The sequence below is a fragment of the Sphaeramia orbicularis genome, chromosome 22 (assembly GCF_902148855.1).
Source record: "Sphaeramia orbicularis chromosome 22, fSphaOr1.1, whole genome shotgun sequence".
In the NCBI taxonomy this organism is placed as follows: Eukaryota; Metazoa; Chordata; class Actinopteri; order Kurtiformes; family Apogonidae; genus Sphaeramia; species Sphaeramia orbicularis.
The window spans coordinates 46324193-46350083 of record NC_043978.1 but is presented as its reverse complement, the minus strand read 5'-3'; the positions used below and the strand labels follow the sequence as shown (position 1 = coordinate 46350083).

At 35.4% G+C, this 25891-nt stretch overlaps 1 protein-coding gene across 2 annotated transcripts; it reads left to right on the top strand.

The window, feature by feature from the left end:
• The first annotated feature begins 4435 nt into the window (after positions 1-4435).
• LOC115413550 (GTPase IMAP family member 9-like) lies at positions 4436-17787 on the top strand. Of its 2 annotated transcripts, none has more exons than XM_030126473.1 (2): positions 4436-4556; positions 16839-17787. In XM_030126473.1, exons 1-2 carry the CDS (start codon positions 4535-4537, stop codon positions 17606-17608), a joined length of 792 nt encoding a protein of 263 aa, XP_029982333.1. In that variant the 5' UTR covers positions 4436-4534; the 3' UTR covers positions 17609-17787. The 2 variants fall into 2 exon arrangements, with proteins under 2 accessions (XP_029982333.1, XP_029982332.1); XM_030126472.1 differs by lacking the exon at positions 16839-17787 and adding an exon at positions 12314-14994.
• The last annotated feature ends 8104 nt before the right edge of the window (positions 17788-25891 follow it).

Sequence of the window (25891 nt, the reverse complement as noted above, 5' to 3'; positions counted from 1 at the left end):
TAGAACATGCCGGTGAGATACAGGGGCATTGGTCCAAGGACATTCCTACTCACTTTACAAAACACTTCACAGCAGACTTTTGGCATCTACCAGTTATATTTTACAAAGACATGAAGGTGATAGAAATGAACTCAGAACAGAACAGAGTCTTGGGGTCATAGCAGAGCAGAAACACCACTGAGAGTCCAAATAAAGCTTTCAGACCGTTACTATTCAGATCTTTTCTGTAACAGCAACCTTTTAACAATACCTTGAATACATCGCATAAGCATATACACACTGACTCGAAGGCAGGATGGTAAAATCACCAAAAGTCAAACACCTGTGCTTTGATTCTCTCTCTTATTGATGACTTTTGAGATCATTTTACCATCACTAGTTTTACAGTTTCTTGGGGGGCTTTTTAAAATTCTGTCCTTCCAATGAAGTGTTTGGCAGTAGACTGCAATAAAATAAAGAGTGAGCAAGAAGAAACTGTGTTGTTGAAAAACCAATGCCAACACTGTCCCTGTAGGTAATAAAGGATTTTATTTTATTTTATTTTTTGGAGTTTTTGGAGTGCCTTAGACTTCTTTGTTGCAGTAGTATTTTTGCACCCCATTACCTTGGATTGTTTGCTCTTTTCAAAAGAATAAATTATTCTGTAGTAAAAATGTCTATAATTATTCAACACAGCACAGTGTTTCACTTTGCCAAAATGTGAAACTATCATTTCCACATACAGTAATTTGCAAAGCAATGGATGAATGGCAAGTGCTGCCAAGCCTCATTATACAACAAAACAGCATGGTTGGAAAAAAAAAAAAAAAACACTCAAAAAGCATTATGAAAGAAGAAATTTCAGTAATTAATAAATACTCTGGGTGTACACCAATTAGCCATAACATTCTGACACTGACAAGAAAAGTGGTATTAATTTTGATTATCTCAGTACAACGGGACCTGTCAGTGGGTGGATATAATAGGCAGTGAGTAGACATTTAGCCTCGAAGTTGATGTGTTGGAAATAACAAAAATGGCAAGAGGAGGGATCTGAGCAACTTTGACAAGGGAGAAATTATGATGTCAAATCACTGGGTCAGAGCACCTCCAGATCGTGTTGCTCATTCTTAAAGTAAAATGGTTAGTATCTACCAAACATATCTAAAAAAAAAAAAAAAAAAAGAAAAGAACATGTCTTTTAGAACAGGGTTAAAGCTATACCATATGATGTGGCATTTTTACACTTTTCTTTCGTCATCTTAACCCCTTTAGCTAAAAAATTATATTAGGGCTAAAAAAATTATATTAATATTCATCTACTATAAAATATAATAAATCCGGACAATGGATGTTTTTTTCAACTTTTGCTCAAAGTTTAGACCCTAATGTTAATAAAAGTACATCAAAAGTGTATTTTAGTGCAAACTTTAATGTTCAAACATGATTTTTAATCTTTGTGGGGTGAAATATACGCTATTAAAAATCTCTGACACGAACAATTAATTTATTCATATCATCGTCAATCCAGCCGAAAAAAAAAAACAGGCGAGGATAAAAAATTCTAATTTCTCTTAGTTTGTTACAGTTTACTCAGGCATAGTAATAGATACTTTTAGACAATGGGAATAGATTCTGTGAGGTCTCTAAATGTCCATAGACACCAAGAACATCCATATGAACCTTATTATTATAAGTATTATAGGTACAGTGATCCCTTATTTTTCGCGGTTAATGGGGACCAGCGCCCCCCGCGAAAATCGAAAATCCGCGAACTGGAGCCGGAGCCCCCCGAGCCTATCCTAGACTTAGGTACATGTATGTATGTATGTATAAATAGTATATAAGTACTGCAAATGTAATAATTATGAAATAAATGAGATATATATAAAAGAAAACAATGATTAGTACATGTATACATGCATATATATATATATATATATATATATAGATCGGATACATGTACATGTACGTACTGTAAAACATCTGAAAGAAAAGAATGTAGAAAGTAAACAAAACACACACACATGTGCATACGTACGAACAGCTGATACGTACTCTCTCCTCTCTTCATTCGTGACGCTTATCCATCGTATACGTACACACGAACACACGCACATCTACTCCCAGCTCTCTTTTCCTCTCATACGCACAAGAAACGAATCAGTTCTCTCTCTCTCTCTCTCTCTCTCTCTCTCTCTCTCTCTCTCTCTCTCTCTCTCTCTCTCTTTGGTCTCGAGCATCAACACACAACACACGTACATGCATGAACTGACATTTCTACATTCTCCTCTCTCTCTCTCTCTCTCTCTCTCTCTCTCTCTCTCTCTCTGGCAGCTGCGGCCTCTCGTCTGCTGTGGGGTGGATTTTCGCGGAATTTCCGTGATTTTTTCTTGATTTTTTATTTTTTGATGAATATTCTGAAAAATCCGCAAATAACTAAAACTGCGGAACTTAAAGCGCGAATTGGCAAGGGATCACTGTAATTCTTCATTTACTTTGGGTATGTCTTTTTAGGTGTTTTTCCCCTGAAAATATGGTCAGGGTTAAACAGGTTAAAATGATCATAAGAAGCGTGTGTCAATGTGAAATGTAAAAGAAATCCACCAGGTTTTGAACTAAAAAATGTTTAATTCTCTTATAATTTCTGATAAAAATCTGACCAATCATTTTATTCGGTCTGAATAAAATAATTGGCTGAGCCTCCTGTCAGTCATCCGTTACTGCCGTCCCGCTTCCAATACCAATACCTCTTGTTACGGCCACTGGGGGGTGCTATGTATTCTTCCAGCTTGTCTTCTAACAGGCACCTGATGGGGAAATCAGGAACACCTGTGGCGCCCAGAGTTCCTGCCCTTAAATAGTCTGCCTGCAGAACTCACTCTCTCTCTGCTTGCTGCCCTCACAGGTCCTTGGTTCTTCAGCCCTTGGTTTGGTTATGTTGCTTTAATGTTTTGTTTTGTTCTGTTCTGCACTTTTCAACACTCACATCAACACATGCTCGCCCATGCACACCTACACTACTGACATTACTGATGACTCACTTACATTCTGTTGTATACTTTAGTTTGTCTTTTCCTAAATTGGCCTAATTTGGCTTAACCCTTTCATGCATAGCGGTCACTCGAGTGGACAGTTATTCTCCAGCTGTTCTCTTGTATATTCACAGGTTTTGTTGTTTTAGTTCCATATCAGCCAACACAGTGGGCACTTATAATCCATCTGATACACTGACATTCATACCATTACAGTAACTTTGCTGTTCTAGATAAACCTGATCTGCGCTAACATGTTTGAGTGTAAATCAATTTGTAGTTTTTATTAGACTGTAATTAACAGTTTTCTTAAACAAATTTTTTTTTTTTTGCATATTATCTCCATGAAGTGAGTAATAACTAGTATTAGTGTATGCTAAAATGTGAGAAAACATCAGATTAGCTGCATGAAAAATGTTTTTATTTCATAGTTTTCACACAGTATATCACTTTCTGTTATTGTGTTTTAAGTACATGTTTCTTTGCTTGAAGAATTAAACGCAGTGTCCAGCTGAATAAACATTAAACTCTATTAAAAAAAAAATAAGTTCATTAAAAAAAATTCAATCACATTGTTTTTTTTTTTTCGTGCCTAAAGAGGAATAAAAACACTCTGGAAAAAAAAATCTTGACTAAGGTTCTTCTATATTCATGCATGAAAGGCTTAATTTGATTTAATAAAGCATTGTTGTGTTAAACTTCATTTATGGTGTGTTCCCCTTCTTTGTTGTGGCCTCCGAGCCAGGTCATAACACTCTGAATCTGACATTTCGCTGGCGCTGCTTCTCCTGTCACTGACCACAGTCTCCTGTCTAGGGCTGTGAATGGATGGGACTCAAATGCACATGTTGAAGGGAAAAAACGGATTTATTAACAGAAACAACAACCAACTGGAATGAGAATGCAATCCAACCCAAACAAAAAATAAAGTCTGCATTCGATCTGAATCAAAGACGCAGACCAAAGGACTTTCCAGGGGTGAATACACCCTAAGATACATCAGTACATACATACTTCACCAGTTTCCCTGTATAGCAGGGGTCTCAAACTCCGGTCCTCGAGGGCCACTATCCTGCATGTTTTAGATGTATCCCTCTTCCAACACACCTGATTCAAATGATAAGCCTACCATCAAGCTCTGCAGAAGCCTGATAACGACCGTCAGGTGTGCTGGAAGAGGGAAACAACTAAAACATGCAGGATACCGGCCCTCGAGGATCTGAGTTTGAGACCCCTGCTGTATAGGCTTGATAGGCTTATGTATCCAGTTTCATAACAAACGAGACTGAGTGTAATTTCTTGACAGATTTGATTTCTGCTTCCAGTAGATGCTTTGAATAAACAATCCCTGCAAATCCGGGTGGTTTTTAATAACACGGCACACTTCCTCATGCTTGGAAATTCCAGTTATGCCAGACGACACCGGTCGACACCCATGTGCACATAAGAAGGCTGGAGCGTCAGCCAGGTTCCAGAGAAGACTATTCATTCATGACAGGTTTCACAGCAACAGGAGCAACATGAGTGGAGCTTACTATCAAGGTCAGACCCAGTCATTTCTGTTTTTCATATCGTTAGTCTTGTAGTATAATCGTCTAAGTCATACGCTATATGGACAAAAGTATTGGGACACATTGAATTTAGGTGTTTACTTTTCTAACAGGGGTCTGGGATACAAAACACTAATTCTAGTTTTATATTGTGGTAAATATAAATAGTGATGTTTATATCTCAAATCAGCATAAACAGGACATCTTAAAGCTATAGAGATGTGTCCCAATATTTTGTCCATATACTTTAGAAATATCAATATTCCCTTTAAGTTTAAAGGGAGATTTGTCTTCCTCAGTGAGATGTGAAAAAAGTAGATGGTTAGTTGTAGTAGAAAATTATTATTTACAGTCAGAGCATGAAAAATATTTTAGAAATTTAGACGTAGAACATTTAAAATTAGTCATGGATAAAATAATTAAGAAAAAAACATCTCTGAAGCATTTTGGAACACAATTTAAACCAAACTAACCAATAAAATGATATTTATCACAATATAAAACTGTATTAAGACATTTGTTATTATTATTTTGTATCCCAGACCCCAGAAAAGAAACACCTGAATTCAACATGTCCCAATACTTTTGTCTATATAGTGTATGAGTTAGACAGTTATGCTATGAGGCTAACTATATGAATGATCACACGTTGTTGTCACTTTTGTAGAAGAGAAAGTAATATTCTATCTGTGAACTGTATTCAGTTATTACGTCAGTCTGGATTATTTGCACATTGTGACTGCATTCTGCTCTATTTGATGATAAGATAGGAGTTATACAATAATTATTTTTAATCGAAGGGCTTAAGATATAAAATCACAAGGATTAAGATGCAATGAGGTTGTTTATTCCAACCACTCCTTAATATGTAATGATACAGTAACAGTACAGTGACAATAGTGTTAATTGTGGCAGAAATCTGTCTTTGACTTACGTTCACACTGAGGACACAGCTGAAGAATGTTGTAGGTCCAGTAGGTTCACGTGGATGTTAATCTTGGTTGCATGTAATGGTTGTGTAACAAAGGCAGGAGGAATCACATGAACAAAGATAACAATAGAACTGTCCTTTTTTTTTTTTTTTTTTTTTTTTTTTTTTGAGTGCAACCAACCAACCAAGCAAGTTTTTTGTTGGTTGCACTTTTTTTTTAAAATTGTCTATATTTAATGAGACTGGTAAAACAGAGACTAGTAAAACAGGTTTGTAGAGCAGAGCCTGAACCTACAGTGGCAACTCCTAAATGAATTTTTCTCGATATTTACCCTTTCATGCATGAATTAGGAGAAAGTTAATCAAGATTTTTTTTTCTTTATTCCTCTTTAGGCATTTAAAAAACAATGAAATTATTATTTTTTTTTTATGAAGAAATTTTTCATGGAGTTGCAAAAATGTGCGTTTAATTTTTAAAGCAACAAAATGTGTATTTTCTGATATACTGTGTGAAAACTATGAAATAAAAACATTTAATGCTGCTAATTTGATGTTTTCTCACATTTTAACATACACTACAAACAAAAAGTTATGGATATTTAAAATTGTGGGGGCTATTTTTTTCAGTTGGGATTTTTGCACAACGCTTTTTACTTTTCTGTGTGTGAATTGAATTGAAACACATTTTTTTTAATGACCAGACATAGTTTTATTTACAAATGGCAAAAATGACCAAAAAAAAAGACAAAAAAAAAAAAAGAAATATCCTCAACTTTTTGTTTGTTGTGAACTCCAATACTAGTCACTTCATGGAGATAATATGCCAAAAAAAAAAAAAATTTTTAAATAAATTTGTAGTTAATTACAGTCTAATAACTATAACAAGGAATTGATTTACACTCAAACATGTTAAATTCAGTTTATCAAGAACAGCAAAGTTACAGTAATGTTATCAGTTGCAGTGTATTGTGTATTGTGTTGGTTGATATGAAACTAAAATAACAAAATCCATGAATATACACAGCAGTAGAATAACTGTCCACTGTAGTGACCACTATGCATGAAAGGGTTAAGCTTTAAGAGATTTATCACCATGTATTATTGTATTACCTTCTGTAATTTGGCATTTTTTCAGTAAAGATCTGTTATTTTCCTATATTTAATTTATTTTAAGTAGTAGTAGTAGTAGTAGTTTATTCGGTCGTTAATTACTTTAAAAAGCAAACAAAACCAACATATCCATTGTTCCATATACAATGCGACTGAAAGGGTTTAGGCTGAAGTTCAGACTTATTTTGCCTAACCCTATTTACAATTAACACAATGTCTCCATATGAAAACAAACAAACAATTTTTTTTTTTTTTTTTTTTTTTTTTTTTTCAATATAATCATTGCTAAATATACAACAGAAGGGAATACCTATTTAATTTAATTCAGGTAAATCATGTCCTTATCTAAACTACCAATTTTGATCATAGTCTTTTAAACAAGTCTTTTCTTTAGTCAATCCTGAGCTCTTTATATTTTGAATAATAGTTAATTTGTACATTTGTATTGATCATGTATATGTTCATAAAAGCTTAGATTAAAGTTGAGGGTGATTAGATCCAAAACATAGAAAACTGAAGAAAAAAGTTACTTTCAGCAACAAAATCAGTAACTGAATGTAAAAACAAGTGTCTCCATCCACTGTCATTGATCCAACTCCAACTGGTGAATCAATGTTGTAGAAGATGATGGTGTTACCATGGTAACTACGGAGCCTCTGAGCGTCCAAATGGGTCATATCTGATGACCATGAAAAGATAAATAACTGTATTTTACACCAATTATTTACATGTATTGATAGGATTAATGGATCAACAGGCATTAAACAGTTTAGATCAGTAGACGGGGTCTTTGGGTCTTTATGGTTAAAGCAGTGCAAGAAAAACAGTGAAGCAGAATATTTAGAATTTGGTGCTCAAATGCACTTGTGTTGCAACTGGATGGAGACTCACTGGATTGTTGCCATGAAACTTGGGGCCTGATAACAACTGTGGCATTTTGATACAAGAGCCAGAATGTAAGATTTAGGAAGGATTCAGGAGGCTCTAATACGATAAAAGCAATATGATTATGTTTCCATTAGTGTTTCACCACCTACAAATATAAATGGACGGATGAGTCACATCTCACAGAGTGCTAGCTCCTAACAGCCTTCCTCTTCCTTTTCCTTTTCATTTAAGGCCATTTAGCATCGAGCATAAAGACGTGTTATGTCACCTACTACTGGATGTTTCAGACCAAAACAGACAAGAAAAACTCTGGCTCTAAGGGGTTCCTTTTGTACCATAAGAGAAGGAGAACTGGATATTCATTTGGTTGCAGTCTGTCACTTCACTTCTAGATGTCATTTTATATTGCACATTAAGCATTTAGGTGTTTTTTTTGGTGTTTACAGTGTTGGGGAGACTTAAACTACATGTAGTTGGAGTAAGTAGTTAAACTACATTCATATTTTTTTGCCATGTCAAGTTATTCAAATACTTTTTGGGTAATTATTTTGTAGTTTAACTACTCAATTTGCAAACTACAATTCTGGGCAACAACATAAAATTACAGGTTTTTTTTTTAGATTTATTATTTGTAATATAAATTGTATTTCACCATTGAATGCAAAAAGTCCCTTTTTCTTTCCTTCTGAATTTTTTTTTTTTTTTTTTATTGAGCAATGAACAATTGAACAGTATGTATACATAATAGTATTACATCAAAGTAGGATAAGAAAATAGTCACATTTCATAAAATATGTTACATTTTCAATATATATACAAATGTAAATTAAAAAAACAAAACAAAACAAAAAACTAATCAAAATAGAAAAGCTCAAGCTATAAAAATTGAAATTATATAAATTAAATAAGATTATATATTTTGACAAAAAAAACTCTGGCTCTAAGGGGTTCCTTTTGTACCATAAGAGAAGGAGAACTGGATATTCATTTGGTTGCAGTCTGTCACTTCACTTCTAGATGTCATTTTATATTGCACATTAAACATTTAGGTGTTTTTCTTTGGTGTTTACAGTGTTGGGGAGACTTAAACTACATGTAGTTGGAGTAAGTAGTTAAACTACATTTTGCTGTAACTTGCTGGTAGTTAAACTACATTCATATTTTTTTGCCATGTCAAGTTATTCAAATATTTTTTGGGTAATTATTTTGTAGTTCAACTACTCAATTTGCAAACTACAATTCTGGGCAACAACATAAAATTACAGGTTTTTTTTTTTAGATTTATTATTTGTAATATAAATTGTATTTCACCATTGAATGCAAAAAGTCCCTTTTTCTTTCCTTCTGAATTTTTTTTTTTTTTTTATTGAGCAATGAACAATTGAACAGTATGTATACATAATAGTGTTACATCAAAGTAGGATAAGAAAATAATCACATTTCATAATATATTTTACATTTTCAATATATATACAAATGTAAATTTAAAAAAAAACAAAAAAAAAACAAAACTAATCAAAATAGAAAAGCTCAAGGTATAAAAATAGAAATTATATAAATTAAATAAGATTATATATTTTGACAAGAAAACTCTGGCTCTAAGGGGTTCCTTTTGTGCCATAAGAGAGGGAGAACTGGATATCCATTTGGTTGCAATCTGTCACTTCACTTCTAGATGTCATTTTATATTACACATTAAGCATTTAGTTTTTTAGGTGTTTACAGTGTTGGGGAGACTTAAACTCATGTAGTTGAAGTACGTAGTTAAACTACATTTTGCTGTAACTTGCTGGTAGTTAAACAACATTCATATTTTTTTTGCCAAGTCAAGTAGTTCAAATACTTTTTGGGTAATTATTTTGTAGTTTAACTACTCAATTTGCAAACTACAATTCTGGGCAACAACATAAAATTAAGGGTTTTTTTTTTTTTTGGTATTATAAACTGTATTTCACCATTGAATGCAAAAAGTCCCTTTTTCTTTCCTCCTGATTTTTTTTTATTGAACAATGAACAATTGAACAGTTTGTACATGTACGTAATAGTATTACATCAAAGTAGGATAAGAAAATAGTCACATTTCATAAAATATTTTACATTTTCAATATGTAGATACAAATGTAAATAAAAATAAATAAAAATAAAAAAGCTGGAGGTATAAAAAAATAGAAATTATATAAATTAAATAAGATTATATATTTGACACATTCTGTTTATTTTACTTGCTTTAGAGTTGATAATGTTCATCAGATCATCTAAATAATTGAAAAAAAGTGCTTTACAAACAATAATATTAGGATGCTGGTGCGCAAATTTAGTGCAATTTCCCCCTGAATTGCTTTGATGGCATGATCATGTCATGACATCACAGCCATCGTTGCATCTAATGGGTTTGCCATGGCAGCACTCCAATGCTTCGCAGATGTGCCGCAGCGCCACCCCCGATAGCGATGGTGCCGCCCCAACCATGGCCGTATTTTGTTTCATATACACATGTACATTCTCAATTTAATGCTGAAAATAAAAAGCATTTGCTACAAACTGCATTTCTCCTGGGGTAGAAATGCAGTTTGTTTGAACTACTGCCATGATGAACTACTTGTAGTTTACAAGCTGCCCATGCAAAGTAGCTTCCTGTCAGATGGATAAACACCCAGAGTTTATCCATCTGAGAGAGACACAGAGAAACTAATCACATATGAGGTTCTTCTCAATTCATTCATTTTTATCTTGCTGTTTATCTGTTGTGACCCAGAAATCAATCTCAGCGTGTCATCTTGAAGGACGTTCCAGTTCCCTAATATGTTCATATTTTTATATACGCATGAAGTTGAAATAGAACATTTTTACCCCTTGTCATGAAACGACTGGGACATTGTGATTTATAAGTGGGACTCAGTATGTAATCATTGCACCTGGTCAAAGGTGATTACTGATGTGTATGAACAGGAATAAAAAAGAGTGTCTGAAAAACAAATTATTCTAACTTTATGGACAATAGTTTATAGCCTATATTTAAGTAGGTGAAATTCTTGAGATTTTGAGATATAATTGAGGACCGGTAAGGCTGGGTGGTGATCCACAGGTAACTCTAACCCTAAACCTAATCCTACTTTAGTTCCTAGAAATAAAACAGATTTCAAGAACTTATAACAATGTATAATGACTTCATTAACACATTCGAAAAGGAGTAGGAGGAAGTGTCAGCTTATTGAATCCCCCCTTTCTCCACACAATAGTCACTCATTTAGCTTCTTATCGGCATAAGGCTGTATGAAAAATCAATTCCCTCAGATGTTTTTGTAATGATACATGTGATACATGTCTGAATCATACAAACCACAGCAGGAACACAAGAAAAAACAGTTTTACTCAATTTAAATTTGCATTAGGTTACTAAAATGATCAAATCTTCAATCGTACATTTCTGTGTTTCTACATCATCTGCTGACACATTAAACCACACTATGAAACAGATGAATTAAACGATAATCAGTACTTACGATGAGGGCAGTTGATGCAGCTATTCCATGCATTTTATTTAAATGTCTCTAAAATAATGTCTCTGATGAAAGGATGTAGCTGGGTGCTTCTATGAAACTGGTTCCTAAAAACAGGACATGGGGGCTAAAAGTTCAAACCAGATGTAGACTAATGTTATGAAGCAAGTTTATTTTAAAAATAAATATTTACTGAGATAAAAGAAAAACAATTTTATAGATATAACACATTTTTATTTGACACGTGCATTCAAAAATCTGCATGTAATGTGGTTGAAAAGGACACGAAAATTACGCACGACTGTTTTTTCGAATATGTTTTTATTCCCTCAATGGTACATTTTGGGGATTTAAGTAAATATGCATGGGAGAATGTTTCACAAAAATGGCCACTTTTGCAAAATCACTTGTGATTTATATGTATTTAAATGAGCAGGTTCCGCATGTAATGTGAGTGGACATGATGGGTTGCACATGAAACCTGGAATGAGACTGAGATTCATGAAAAACCTGCACGTCTGGATTACAAAAACCACTAGGATCGTCAAATTTAACACAGTGTCTTTATTTATAGCAGTATATAAGACCATTTCATGTGATGTTTTCAAGATAAAATGCATTGACACCTAGGTAGCTTTTCTGGGTTCCTATTTTTGGAATCAATATTTTATTAAAAATTCGTTAATTTTGGAATGGCTCAGAGCAAGAGCAAAATTTCTTTGCATTTATCTGAGGTCATCATTAGGTACATCCTGAGGGGAAATATGTCTACATTTCTCTTTTATTATTGGGTCTAAAAAGCTGGAAAAGTGCCACGTACCAAAATGAACCCAGTTTCATGAAAAGACCCAGCTGCTTATGTCCTTACCTCAACTCCTCCCTTTGCAAAGATGAGAATTCAGGAAGGTACTTATGAATCCAATATGCAATCCACACCTTTAGAAATGACCCTGAATATAAATCTTAGTGGCACCAACTGGCTTCACTTTAGGAAATAATGGGAACACAAAGTAGATCATATGAAAGGAAAAAAATAGTTGACTTTGTTGGTCTCTTGATATCTCGGAAGTGTCTTACCTTTCTGCTAAACCTGTTCGATTGAAGCAAAAGTGCATTGTCATTGTCTATGCCAGGGCGGGGTTTTGTGTTTCATCCGTGTAAACATACTTTTGGTTTGAAACTGACTTGATACCGTCTCATCACTGTTTGAAGAATGCGGTCAGATGAGAAATGTTTTTTTCCCATTTGGAGTTTTGTAACAGCAGCTGTCTCCCTGACAACACCACACTGTATGATGAACAGTATATTTCTGTCTGACAGGGTACAGTGGTTACAGTGAGAGTGAGAGGAGGATTGTTCTGGTCGGGAAAACTGGAGTTGGGAAGAGCGCAGCGGGAAACACCATCCTGGGGAGGGAAGCCTTCGAGTCAGAGCTATCTCCATCCTCCATGACATCTGAATGCCAGAAAGCCAAGGGAGAGGTTGATGGTCGAAAGGTTGCCATCATTGACACCCCAGGACTCTTTGACACCAACTTCACCCAAGAGGAGGTTCTGAGAAGAATCAAGATGTGCATCTCTTTGTCTGCTCCCGGTCCTCACGCCTTCCTGGTGGTTCTTCAGCTGGGCAGGTTCACCAAGGAGGAGAAAGACACTGTCTCCATGATTCAAACTACATTTGGTGAAGAAGCAGCTGACTACACACTGGTTTTATTCACACATGGAGACCAGCTGAGGAAGCAAAGCTTTGAGGGCTACCTTTCTGAAAGTGCAGACCTGTTAGAAATAATCCGAAAGTGCCACAATCGCTACCACGTCTTCAACAACGAGGTGAAAGACCCCGAACAAACCCGCCAACTCCTGGATAAAATTGATAAGATGACTATGAGTAATGGCGGACACTTCTACACCAATGAGATGTTCATGAAAGCAGAGGCGGCCATTGAAAAGGAGAAAGAGCGACTCCTACAGGAGATGGAGGCGCAGAAGCAGAAGGAGCTGGATGAACTCAGAGCCAAATATGGAGGAAAGGTCTTTTACAGAAAGGAGCAACAGGTGCATATCAGATACCAGAATGAAGCCCGATATCGAGCTGAAAGATCAAATGATTTCATTGCTGCTCCAGCGGTTGCTGTAGCGACAGCCTGTGGTGCTGCCATTGGAGGTCTGCTTGGAGTTGCAGGAGGTCCAATTGGTTTGGCAGTTGGCGTTGCAGCTGGAGCAGCTGTAGGAGCTTCCATTGCCATTATATCACTCAAAGTCTCAGATCGATGCAACGTACAATAAGAACTGCACAACATCCATTTAAAGACTGATGATTTTTTTTTTTTAAAGGTGCCCTGCTACACAAAACCGGAGAAATCAGATCAATTAGAAAAGCTGGTCAGTGTGACGTGTTAATGCCTGAGCTCATTAGTATTCATGAGATCACGCCCACAGAATTCATCTAGTTCAGTGACAGTTTTCATATACAGCAAACTGGGGCACCGTAAAAGGGGGGTAAACATGACAAATTCATGGGGCCCAGCATTCTCGGGGGGCCCATAGAGCAGTGGAGGGGGTTCAGTGGATACAGGTTAGAAGTTCTGAAAATTCCATGTAAGGTCCGCCGTACAAGGGAAGCATAGAAGCTGGGAGTCGGACGTTCAAAGCATGTTAAGTTTCATTTTTGTTTCCACCAGTTCCTCTACTTGTTGTGCAGGGTAAAGAATGCTGAAAAGCCAGGCTCTCATTGGCTAGCTGTTGCCCAATCAGAATCAAACAGATTAGCATGTTGAATATTCATGAGAACTGGCACAAACCCAGCTGAGTCTTCCAGTAGACATTCTATACCACGTTAGAATGGGTTAAGACTTGGTAACCACAAACCAACTTGGTAACCAACAAAAAATGTTACAGAGTTCATGGTAGAACATCAGACATTACCACAAAAGTAATGAAATACGTGTGGCATGGCATCTTTAAATAATCTAATAGTCTTATCTTCTAGATCTCATGGAACTTCAACATAAGATAATGAAAAAAAGTGGATTTTTACAATAATTCCCACAAGCAGATAATCTTGTATCATGCTGTATTTTTTCTTAATTGAGAAAGAAATCTTCATGTAATATTTGTACACTACGGCGCCCCTTTTGGTGACGTGTGAGAAAGAAAAAAAAAATGCGTGGCCACAAGATGATTTTCACCTACAAGATTGCCATATAGATGACAAATTGCATTTTACACCAATTATTTACATGTATAGATAGGATTAGTGGATGAACAAGGATTAAACAGTTTAGATCAGTAGATGTTTTTGTTTGCCAGTGGCTGTTTGGGTCCGCATAGGTTAAAATCCAGGTGGAAAATGTTTCTTTTTTGTGCCTATGAATGAACTCCATAATGTGCATTTTATTCTTATTGTACTGTAAGTCTATTAGTATGTAAATCTGGAGTGGTGTATATTCTATAAATTGGTTTAATATATATGTTTTTATTAAGATTTGAAGTACTCTGTAGATTCTCTTCATTATATTTGTGTGTGTTTTGATCTTTTCTCATTTAACCACTTATGTTTAGTTTTTATTTTGCTCTAAAGGATCCTTTTAATTGCTTATGTGTATGAAATGTGCTGTATAAATAAAATTCCCTTGAATCTACACTCAAACATAATGGGTGACAGTACTTCTTCTTGTCTCTGGCTGCCACTGTAAACCCTGTAAACTTCTGTCTACTCCCACTGTAGATAAATTGCTATTCTATGTTTTTATGGTCACAAAACATTTTCATCACCATGTTAATTTCATCTAAAAAAAAAATTAATTCCATTACTGTTAATAGATCCTCATATTTCACCCTCATTCTTGCACATTGGCTCTTAGACTAGGTGAATTAATTTCCTTTTACCATTAAGGTTCTATTAGGTTATCAGTTAAGCAAGAACTAAAAGAACAGCAATACAACTTCATGTAAAATGGCTGTAAAAAAAAAAAAAAAAAAAAAAAAAATTCTGCCAGAAGATCTGCCTAGAGTAAACTGCTCAGTATTTTGGAAGGGGCACTCTGGTGTTTAATCAATAAAGACCCAGTGCTACTTTTGTGTCAGTTCCCAAATTAATTTTTCTCTCTATTTAGTCTTTGTTACGTGACTTGCCACCATTAATTATAATATTATACTCTGTATTTTGCATGTTTCACTGTAAATCATGTATTTTTCTATATTTAATTTCCTATATTTAATTTAGATGTTCATGAAAACTCAAAGTAAATTTAAAGGTTATTACATCAATACAGAGAAAACTGAACAAAATTTGACGTTTTCCGCAAAATCTATCATTAATCCTTTATCAGCCAAGTGACTATTTTTGGTAATTTCCACACACATTACAAGACAGTAACAGCAACAGTTCCAGTGAGGACAGTGAGTCAACAATCTCAGATCCAATGTGGTCTACAGGGTCTGTAAGGTCCACCTCTGCATGAACAGTGAGTGGACCTGCTTTGTTAGGTACCATGAAGTAATGGTACTAATGTAAGGAATGATGTTCAAAGGGATAATGTGGATGTGGACAGGGGTCTGGATCAGCACTTACGTTGTTGTAATGCTCTTAAAGGGATGTTCTAATGTTCTAAAATACGTGTTCCTTTCACATTACATATGTTTTTGCCGCTTATGGCCAAGGAACCAAATATGGTAACTTCATTGACCTTGATTTTCTACATGACATTAAAGTTTTTTTCTCTAAATTTCGCAAAAGTAATAAGGTCTTATTATGTCCCCCTGTAACACACTAAGGTTGAAATTTTGAATTTCAGAGTATTTCTGTGAGTGAACTATAAAGAGTTAACATAAACTCAGTGTCTCCATCCACTGTCATTGATTGAACTCCACTGGTTTTACTGGTGAATCAATGTTGTAGAAGATGACAGTGTTTCCGCATTCACTACGGAGCCTCTGAATGTCCCAACTGTTGACATCTGTTGATTGGAATAGTGCAGTGGTTCCCCATTTTAACATCACAAGTTTCTGGCAACCTGAGACTTTTTTTTTTTTTTTTTTTTTTGCTAAAATTAATTTGTTTTTTTACCTCCGCCAAGGAGCTTATGTTTTTGCCAGCGCTGGTTTGTCTGTCTGTTTGTCCATCTGTCTGTCTCTCTTACTGTGTGCAAGATAACTCAAAAAGTTATGGACAGATTTGGATGAAAATTTCACGAAATGTTGATACTGGCACAAGGAACAAATGATTAAATTTTGGTGGTGATCGAGCGGGGGGGGGCACCGATTTGCCTTGGCGGAGGTCTGCGCTCTCCGAGTGCTTTTCTAGTTGATCATGTAATAGTTTTCTATTCTATGTTGCAAATAAACGCGAAGATTACTGCACAAAGTGAGAATTTTATTTTCCTTGGTCAGGATATGTACAGTCAGTCCAGCTTGGATTTACAAGGCTGACAATTAATACTGAATAAACAAGAACTCAAACTATGAATTATGAAAGAGCTGCAGCATCTGAAACTGATCACAGTGAACATATGAAAGATAAACAGAACCACAGTGCTTCAGTTTCAGCCTCACAGTTTGTCATGTCTTTTATGGATTGGGATTATTATTAGTAAGTTTTTATTTTAATCAATTACTATTTGAATCCAAGGTGACCCCACGTGGGGTCCCGCCCCCAAGGTTGGACAAACACTGGATTAATGGATCAGCAGGTATTAAACATTTACGTCAGTAGATGGTTTAGGTCGATAGATGTTTGGGTCTTTATGGGTTAATCAATAAAAAGCCCCAAACGTGCGATATGGTTGAATATTTCACACAGAGGTTTTATGCAGAAATATGAAAACTAAGTTGTTCTATTTCTACAGGATCACGTAAGCAGAAGAAGAGTGATGGGCTACGACTCATACTTGTCGGGAAGACAGGAGCAGGGAAAAGTGGTGCGGGAAACACCATCCTGGGAAGGGAGGAGTTTCAGTCGGAACTGTCTTCCTCTTCCTGGACACTTCAATGCCAGAGAGCTGAGGGAGAGGTCAGGGGTCGAAAGGTGGCTGTCGTCGATACTCCGGGGCTGTTCGACACCAATTTCCCTGAAGATGAAGTGTTAAAGAAAATAAAGACGTGCATGTCTTTATCTGCTCCTGGTCCTCATGCCTTCCTGGTGGTTCTGAGGTTGGGTCGATTCACCAAGGAGGAGAAGGAAACGCTGAGGATGATTCAAAGCACATTTGGTGAGGAGGCCGTGAAATACTCAATAGTGTTGTTCACACATGGGGATAAGCTGAAGAAGCAAACAATTGAGGGTTTTATTTCAAAGAGTGAAGAGCTCATGGGCCTCATTGACCTTTGCCACGGCAGATATCACGTCTTCAACAATCGAGTGAGTGAACCTCGACAGACCGATGAGCTCCTGGAGAAAGTTGAGAGAATGGTTCAAGAAAATGGTGGAGGGCACTACACAAAAAAGATGTTTAAAAGAGCAGAGAAGGCTTCGAAGAAAGAGAAAAAAATGCTGTTAAAGGCACAGAAAGCAGAGGAGAAGCAGCAGAAGGACGAGCTGAGAGCTGAGGTTGAGAGAGAGATGGGCTTGTCCGGGAGACACAGGACAGTCAAAGGTGGTAAATGTGTTCTTCAATGACAACCCAACTGTAGGACTACATTGCTTTGGTCTAGCCCAGGGGTGTTAGGGCCACATTGGGTACGGTTACATGATGTTTTTTGAATCCAATTTATTTTTCCAGAAGAAATTAATCCAGAACTAAAGTAGTTTCTCTTCTGTTTACATGGAAATGTTAAACCCGAATAAAGGTTTACAGGAGAAACGTTTATTCGGTTCTCGCAGCCCTTCTGTTAGCTTAGCTTAGCATAGTCACTGCATTTCCATGGTCGCATGTAGCCAGTTTTTAAAGGTGATTTGTTGTCTTTTGTAAGTGATTTTGTGAAATCCGATTCTCCCTAATTATTTCTTTAGATCTGCAACTTACTGCACTCATACAATCTTGGGACTGTTGTGTTGACGGAAGTTGTAAAATCTATTTGTTGGAAGGGATGCATGCGCTAAATTAGCTTTGCTTTACCGTTTTAGCTTTGCATTAGTTTTTATTTCCCAAGATTTTACTAGTGCACTAAGTCACATCGCCATGATTTGAGCCTCAGTTTGTGATCATATTGACCCCACCGGACTAAAGGAATGATTAGGGAGAAGTGAATTTCACAAAATCACTCATTAAATACTATGGATCACCTATAAAAGCCTGGCCAAGTCTGACCATAGGAATGAAGCGATTATGCTAAGCTAGGCTAGGCTAAGCTAACGGAAGGGCTGCGAGAACAAGGCAGTCGGTGGACTGCAGTGCAAACTGATTTGCCCACTTATCGAACTCATTAGTGCATGACAAATGAATGAATCAAAAACAAGTGGTGAACTCTTCCTTCAGGGTTTTAGAGGCTGGTAGATCCCATCAGAATAGCCCACTGGAACGGTTTGGTAAGACTAGACTGCATTGCATATTCTTCCGCCAGTGCAGAATGTGTGCGTCATCGCCACAGGACAAGACAACGAGCATGTGCAGAATGGAAGGAATAAAGTCCAAACGGAATAAAGGGTTTACATGTCCCAGGAATAATTAATAATCAAAAGTGGATTAAACCAGTGACTGTAATTGGTTTAAATTCAATCCGAACTTTTCTTTTTCAACTGGAATAAGGTGTTTACATGGGCATCTGAAATAGGATCTAATCTTTAATCACTTTAAACCAAGAATAAAAGTTGTCATGTAATTGCACAGACTCAGCTCAATGTGATCTCAAGTGGGCCAGACCAGTAAAATAATAACAATGAAAAAAGGAACATTTAAGTAAAAGTTACATTATGAGCTACAAAGTTTCCTTAAAAACGTAAATACTATGAACAACTTGAAATGTCTTAAGAAAAATAAGTGCAATTTTAACAATATTATGCCTCAGTTTCTCATTTACTCATGTGCGTTACAACTTACATATTGGCAAATGTTTTTTGCTTAATTCAAGATTTTTTTTTGCTAAAGTCAAGCAAAAAAATCTGCCAGTGGAACAAGTGAAACTTGTCTTGGTAAGATTTCTTGGAATTAGATTTTCAAGATCTATTGTCTAAAAATAAGTTCTTATATCTCACTGAAAAGTTACTCTTTAAGTGATTATGTCTTATTATAAGTGTGATGAGATATTTTGACAAGAAATGAGAAAAATACACTTGGTAAGATTTGGATTTTTTTTCCAGTGTTAAATGTAACAGCTGATCGCTCACAAATATGGCCTCACAATATGGGATATAAAACCTACAGATATTTGTTATCATATATGCAATAACAAATGTGCACTTTTGACCCATATGTATTTGTGTTGTTGCAGATATTTATTCATAGAATGCTTTAAAACCTTTCCTTAATGCATACACAAGTAAACATAATAAGGACAGAACAGAAAGTAAAGCAATGCTTCTAAATGTCATCAAAATTCTTTCCAATGAAAATGTTACGAAAATAACTGGTTATCATATATTTCCATTTAGAATGATGCATGAATAACATTATAAAACTGCTGTTTTATTCTGCACTTCACCATTTCTGTCAGTTTTTCCAAAAAAAGGTTTGCAAGTTTTTTGTTCTGATGAATCATAACAATTTTATTTAAAACCACAACTATGACTTCACCTTGATGAATTATATGTTTTAATGTCATAATGCTTTAAATGCTCTTTCTTTCTTTAAGATTTTGATGCCAAATGTGTTACATGGCATTTAGTGTTAACCCATAATGACCCAATGGTATTTTTGTGGAAGTTCCCAAATGAAGTTTTCTCTATATTTAAACTTTCTTAAGTGTTTATCGCTATTTATTGTAATATTATCCTCTTTATTTTGAGTTTTTTCAGTGTAAAGTATCTGTTTTCTAATATTTAATCCATGGATCATGTATATGTTTATAAAAGCTGAGAGTAAATTCAAAGGTTTTTATATCAAAACAGAGAAAACTGAAGAAAAAGGGACTTTTTCAGTAAAATATATAAATAACTGAACATAAACTAAGTGTCTCCATTCACTGTCATTGATCCAGCTCAATGGGCTTTAGTAGTGAATCAATGTTGTAGAAGATGACAGTGTTTCCATGGTAACCACAGAGCCTCTGAATGTCCAAATGAGTCATATCTGATGACCGTGAAAACATGACAAACTGTATTTTACACCAGTTATTTACATGAATTGATAGAATTAGTGGATCAACAGGTATTAAACAGTTTAGATCAGCAGATGTTTGTGGTCACCAGTGGCTGTTTGGGTCTTTATGGGTTAAGAGTTTTACACACTAAACTTACTTGTTGTGGAACTGATTGTAAAATACTGCAATATACCGCTTCAACAGCCTCCACTCTTCTGTTTTCAGAAGCTCACAGCCTTAGGGACATCCAGCACTGATGTGGGAGATAAAGGCCGGGCTTAGAGTCACATCACAGTTCATCCTAAGGTGTGTGATGTGGCTGAAGTATTCTCTAGGGAGCTTTAGATGTGGAGGAATTGTTGTGTTAAAAACAAAAGGGATAACGCACACTGTCAAAGCATTTCTTTAACACAAATAACCTGTGTAAAGCACTTTATGTATGGTCACTGCTATATTTTACAGCTTCCCTGACATTGTTGAATTTTTTATTTTGTTTAATCTATTGGTATGCACTTCCCATCAGGCTAGTTATATAAATAATTTAATAAAGTTGTGTGTGTGGATTAAGGGACACCCTGACATGTTCATACATTTATTGATGGTACTGTGTTTGATACATTATAATGATATTTTGCCTCATGACCTCTTCACCTGACCACTGATTGATGTATTATTTAATTTAATTTTGTTTTATTTATTCATTCCGATGTAAATAATTGGAAAGGAGAAGGATGAAGAAAACGTATAATACCTGTCCCTTTCTTGAAACATCTGCTTACATCAGATAAGTTGCTGTTACAACTATTACAGTAAACAGTTTACATGACAGTCAATGAAAAGAAAATAAGTAAAATTATTTCATTACATGCTGTTATAAAGCTTCTCTATTCTCTCCTCATACAACCTCTTAAACTGAAAAATATTTATTATTTATAATTATGGCAACGAAGTACATGGAAAAATGGTAAATTTGGCAATTTGTTTAAACTTAGTCATACTCTAGCCCAGGGGTGTCAAACTCATTTTAGCTGAGGGGCCAGATGCAGCTAAATTTGATCTGCAGTGGGCCGGACCAGTAAAATAATAACATAATAATATGTAAATAATGTCAACTCCAAACTTTTCTCGATGTTTTAGAGCGAAAAAAGTAAATTTACATTATGAAAATGTTTACATCTACAAACTATCCTTTCAAAACATGTGAATCACATGAACAAACTGAAAAAAATAAGTGTAATTTTAACAATATTCTGCCTCAGTTTATCATTTCCACATGTAAATTATAACGTACAGATCACAGTGGATCTACAAATACACAAAACATTTAATAACAGGCAGACTATTGGTAAAATTGTACTTATTTCTCTTAAGACATTTCAGGTTATTTGCATTTTTTGCAAAATTATACTTTGTTTTAGTGTAAATACATGAAAATATTTACATTTACAAAGAGAAACATTTGGAGTTGTCATTATTTTTATGTTATTATGATCGTATTTTACTGGTTCTGACCCACTGGAGACTGAATTGGTCTGAATGTGGAACCTGAACTAGAAGGATTATTAATATCTTCAGCGTAATTTTTGCATTTCAAAAATTCGTCCCAAGGGCCGGACTGGGCCCTTTGGCGGGCTGGATTTGGCCCCCGGGCCACATGTTTAGACCTGTGCTCTAGCCAGTTAAAACACCATGTATTTGCCATCTGAATAAAAAAAAACAACAATATGTAATAGGTATGACCACTTCACAGAAGATCTTAAGAGCAATCTGTGCTTTTTTGTAAAAAAAATAATAATTTCAGTGGCATAAGTTACAATTACAAATGCATTTCTCAGTGACTACAACACTTTGCCTTTATTATTTCCATTCTACATCAGAGGTAGAAGTCGTGCATTAGATTATGTGGACAATGGTGACACTCGATGGCTGTTTCATTTATTGCAACTCAGAAACATCATAGTCAGGGCCACAAATACAGGGTGTCCCATAAGTCTCCATACATAGGAAAAATAAACGTTTCTTGACATAAACCATTTTTATTTATATAATATGCTCTATATGACTGCCATTTTGTCGGGAAAAAAATTATCCAAAACACTTCCTGTTTTTTTTAACTTGACAGTAAGTTTTGCCACAGTGTCATGTGTGATACTCGTCCCATGTTTTCTGTTAAATGCGCTTGCAACCATACGACTGCTTGCTGAACCGGCCATCAGGATGATTTCAATTCGTTGCTCTTTATTCAAATGCATTCTTTGGGTTATCTGAAATATAAAGAAATACATGTTAGAACCATATAGGTATGGAATGTATTATGTCTCCTATGTATGGAGACTTATGGGACACCCTGTAGTATCCAGGCATTGGATGTAAACAGAAATGTATTGAATTAAGTGTGACTTTGATTATGACAGCTGTGAACTATGATGTAGCCTATCATACAGGTCAAAGACAGAACTGTTTATATATCCTTGCTTGGTGTGAAAATAAAATTATGGTCAGCATGTTTAACAGAAAAAACTATGGTTAAAAGTTGCCACTAGGTAGATATTGGTTCAATTAAATCCAGAACATTTACAACCATGGATATAAAGTTTTGTTTTGGGTTTTTTTTTCAAGAAAATAAAAAATATATTACAAATAAAAGTAACTATATTATTCACACATCCCATAAAATTACATTTTACATTTATGCAATTGGCAGACACTTTTTTTCCCAAAGCAACTTACAGGGGAAAAACAATCAAATCAATCAATCAATCAAATTTTATTTATATAGCACCAAATCATGACAAAAATGATCTCATGACACTTTACATACAGAGTTGGTCAAAACCAGACTCTAAGTCAGTTTACAGAAACCCAACAGAATCCTCCAGGAGTAAACACTTGTGACTGGTGACAGTGGTGAGGAAAAACTTCCCTTTAACAGCAGAAACCTGGAGCAGACCCAGACTCCTGGAGGATGGACATCTGCCTTGACCAGTTGGGGTTGAAGAGAAAAAGAGAGAGCGATAAAGATAGAAACTGGGGGAGAAGGGGGGAAGTAGGGGGAGACAAATTACATGTCAACAGTAGTTTTTTTTTTCATGAATTCATTTTCTTTCTTTGTCTTTTTTTTTATTGGCACAAAGCAAATTTACATAACAAGAATGGGAAAAATATTACAGAAGAGAAATATATACTGAACAACAAAAGAAACGCAAGTTTTGGTCGTTAATTTAGGCAAGAGTTCAGCTGTCCTGTTGAGCTGTCAGCTGAGATACACATTAAAATAAGTGAGTTGTAACCATTGGAGCGTGTGTTTGCAGGCAAACACGACCACGAGTGGTGTTGAGCACGTGTACAAAGTATCGGAGGTGCGGTAGGTTTTGAGTGATATGGTAGTGGGAGCAACAAATGGGAGTGGCAATTCCCTTTGTTTATCCGGGGGCTATAAAAAGAAATGGTAAGATTCAAAAGTTACTGCATTACCACGATGCCTCGCCTTAACGATAATCTGAGAGAACGCGCCATTGGTATGCTTGATGCTGGTTTAACGGCTCGCAACGTTGCCAGACGTCTGCAAGTGCACGAGTCCACCATCAGTAGGCTGAGGACACGATTCCGTGACACAGGGACCACTCGGGACAGAGCAAGATCCGGAAGACCACGTGTGACCACCCGTAATCAGGATCGCCATATTCGCTTGGCCCATCTCCGTGACCGTCAACTCAGTGCTCATGGACACAATTCAATGTACTGCCACTGTAAATTTCACAGCTGGATATAAATATCTCATATGAAACCAATATTCATAATAAAACTCCCATATAAACCAATACCGAAACATACTTGCGTTTCTTTTGTTGTTCAGTATAGAAATACATTTGGAGACATGGTGGAACGGTTAAACACAACTATTACAACTATCTGAAACAAAATAAACAAAAAAAAAAATTAAGACATTTGAAATGCAATGAACATGTTGAAACAGAAAGAAAAATAAGGTCAAGGTTACTTTATTTATACCCGTAGGTAGATTTGTTTTGCAGTCTAGGTGATTGCCTTGGCATTACAACAACACATACATTGAACATGCAAGACAGAGACTTGATCATGCTTACAGACAGGACAAAAAGACAGGACAAAAAGTGCTCAGTGTTCCACCATTCATCGGTGTAGCAGCATGGATAAGTAAAAGAATAAAATAGATAAGATCAAATAAATAAAAACAAGATGCAATAAAACACAATAAAAACCAGAAAAGATAAAAACAATCCGGGATAAAAACCAGGATAAGAACATAAAATAAATAAATCTGACTGGACAATAGAGCACAGAGGACTAAGGCAAGATACAATGGGCTCTATGCACAGCCTCACTACTTCCTGAACTTCAGGTGGGTCCTTTATTTCCTGTCTTTCACTATTGGACACACTGATTAATCCAGGTGTGTCTAATTAATCAGTAGTCACAACAAGAAGCAGCAGACACACCTGGATTAATCAGTGTGTCCAATAGTGAGAGACAGGAAATAAAGGACCCACCTGAAGTTCAGGAAGTACTGAGGCTGTGCATGGAGCCCACTGAAATAGACTGTCTTCATTTGTTTTTTAATTGTTCACGCAGCATTTCTTTTTGGGCTGATATTCACGATTGGTTGTCCTTAAAAATTGAAAATATTCCATTTTTTTCTTTATGTGATATTATTTATTTTATGGATTCATTAGAAGTTAATGTCAAAGACATAGTTAACCTTACTATTATTTTGGGAAAATATCATATTCATTCTTGTAAGTGGAAAAATACGAAAAATCCTTTAACTTGTTTTTATATGATTTTATTAAGTATTACAAATCCCTTAAGTATATTGAAAATATGTCAAAAAAAGCCAGAAAACTTTATTTTAGTTTATCTAAATCCTTGCTGTTTTAATTATATTTTGCCTAGTCCTTTGTGCTCTGTTGTCCAGTCTGATTAAGTTATTTATTTTTCTTTCTGCTTCAATATTTTCATTACACCTCAAATGTCTAAAAATTATTATTATTATTATTATTATTATTATTATTATTATTATTATTATTACACTGGGTTACAAAAAATGTTTTTTGCAAGTTGTCTAGGTTTTTTCAACTGAATTAGGACCATTTTGCGCCGCTAAATCCAAAAATGACATCTGTTTTTCTCAATCAGGTCAGGTTTTTTTTTGCTAATTTGATTTTGAAAAATCTGATCTTCTCACAAAATTGATTATATTTTTGTTACTTTATCAGTTGATTTTTTGTATAGTTCTCAATCAAAATAGGTTTTAAGAGAGAAAAAAATCATTTTCTAACAGGATGTATTTATTAAACTTCAGAGAACTCTTCTTGCCTTTGGTCCACTGACGCAGATACTCAGTGCATGACTTGCATACCATGTGTGGCGCCCAAACTTTATCTTGGTCACCAAGTTTAATACCAAAATAAGATTGGTAAGCACACTTTATGAAACTTGTGACTTGATTCCTGTTAGGTACAATGGTGTATTCACCGCAGATGTAGCAGAATACGTCAGGCTTATTTTTGCAAGATCTTCTAGTCGAAGCCATTTCATTCACCTGTAATATTAAAAAAAACATTAATCATAAATTGGCAAAAGTAAAATCTTCAGAACTCGTTTATTGCAAGAAATATAAAAGAATTTTGTATCATATGATGTGAAAATGCCCATAAATGTAAGCAAAAATGTTAAAAAGCCAATA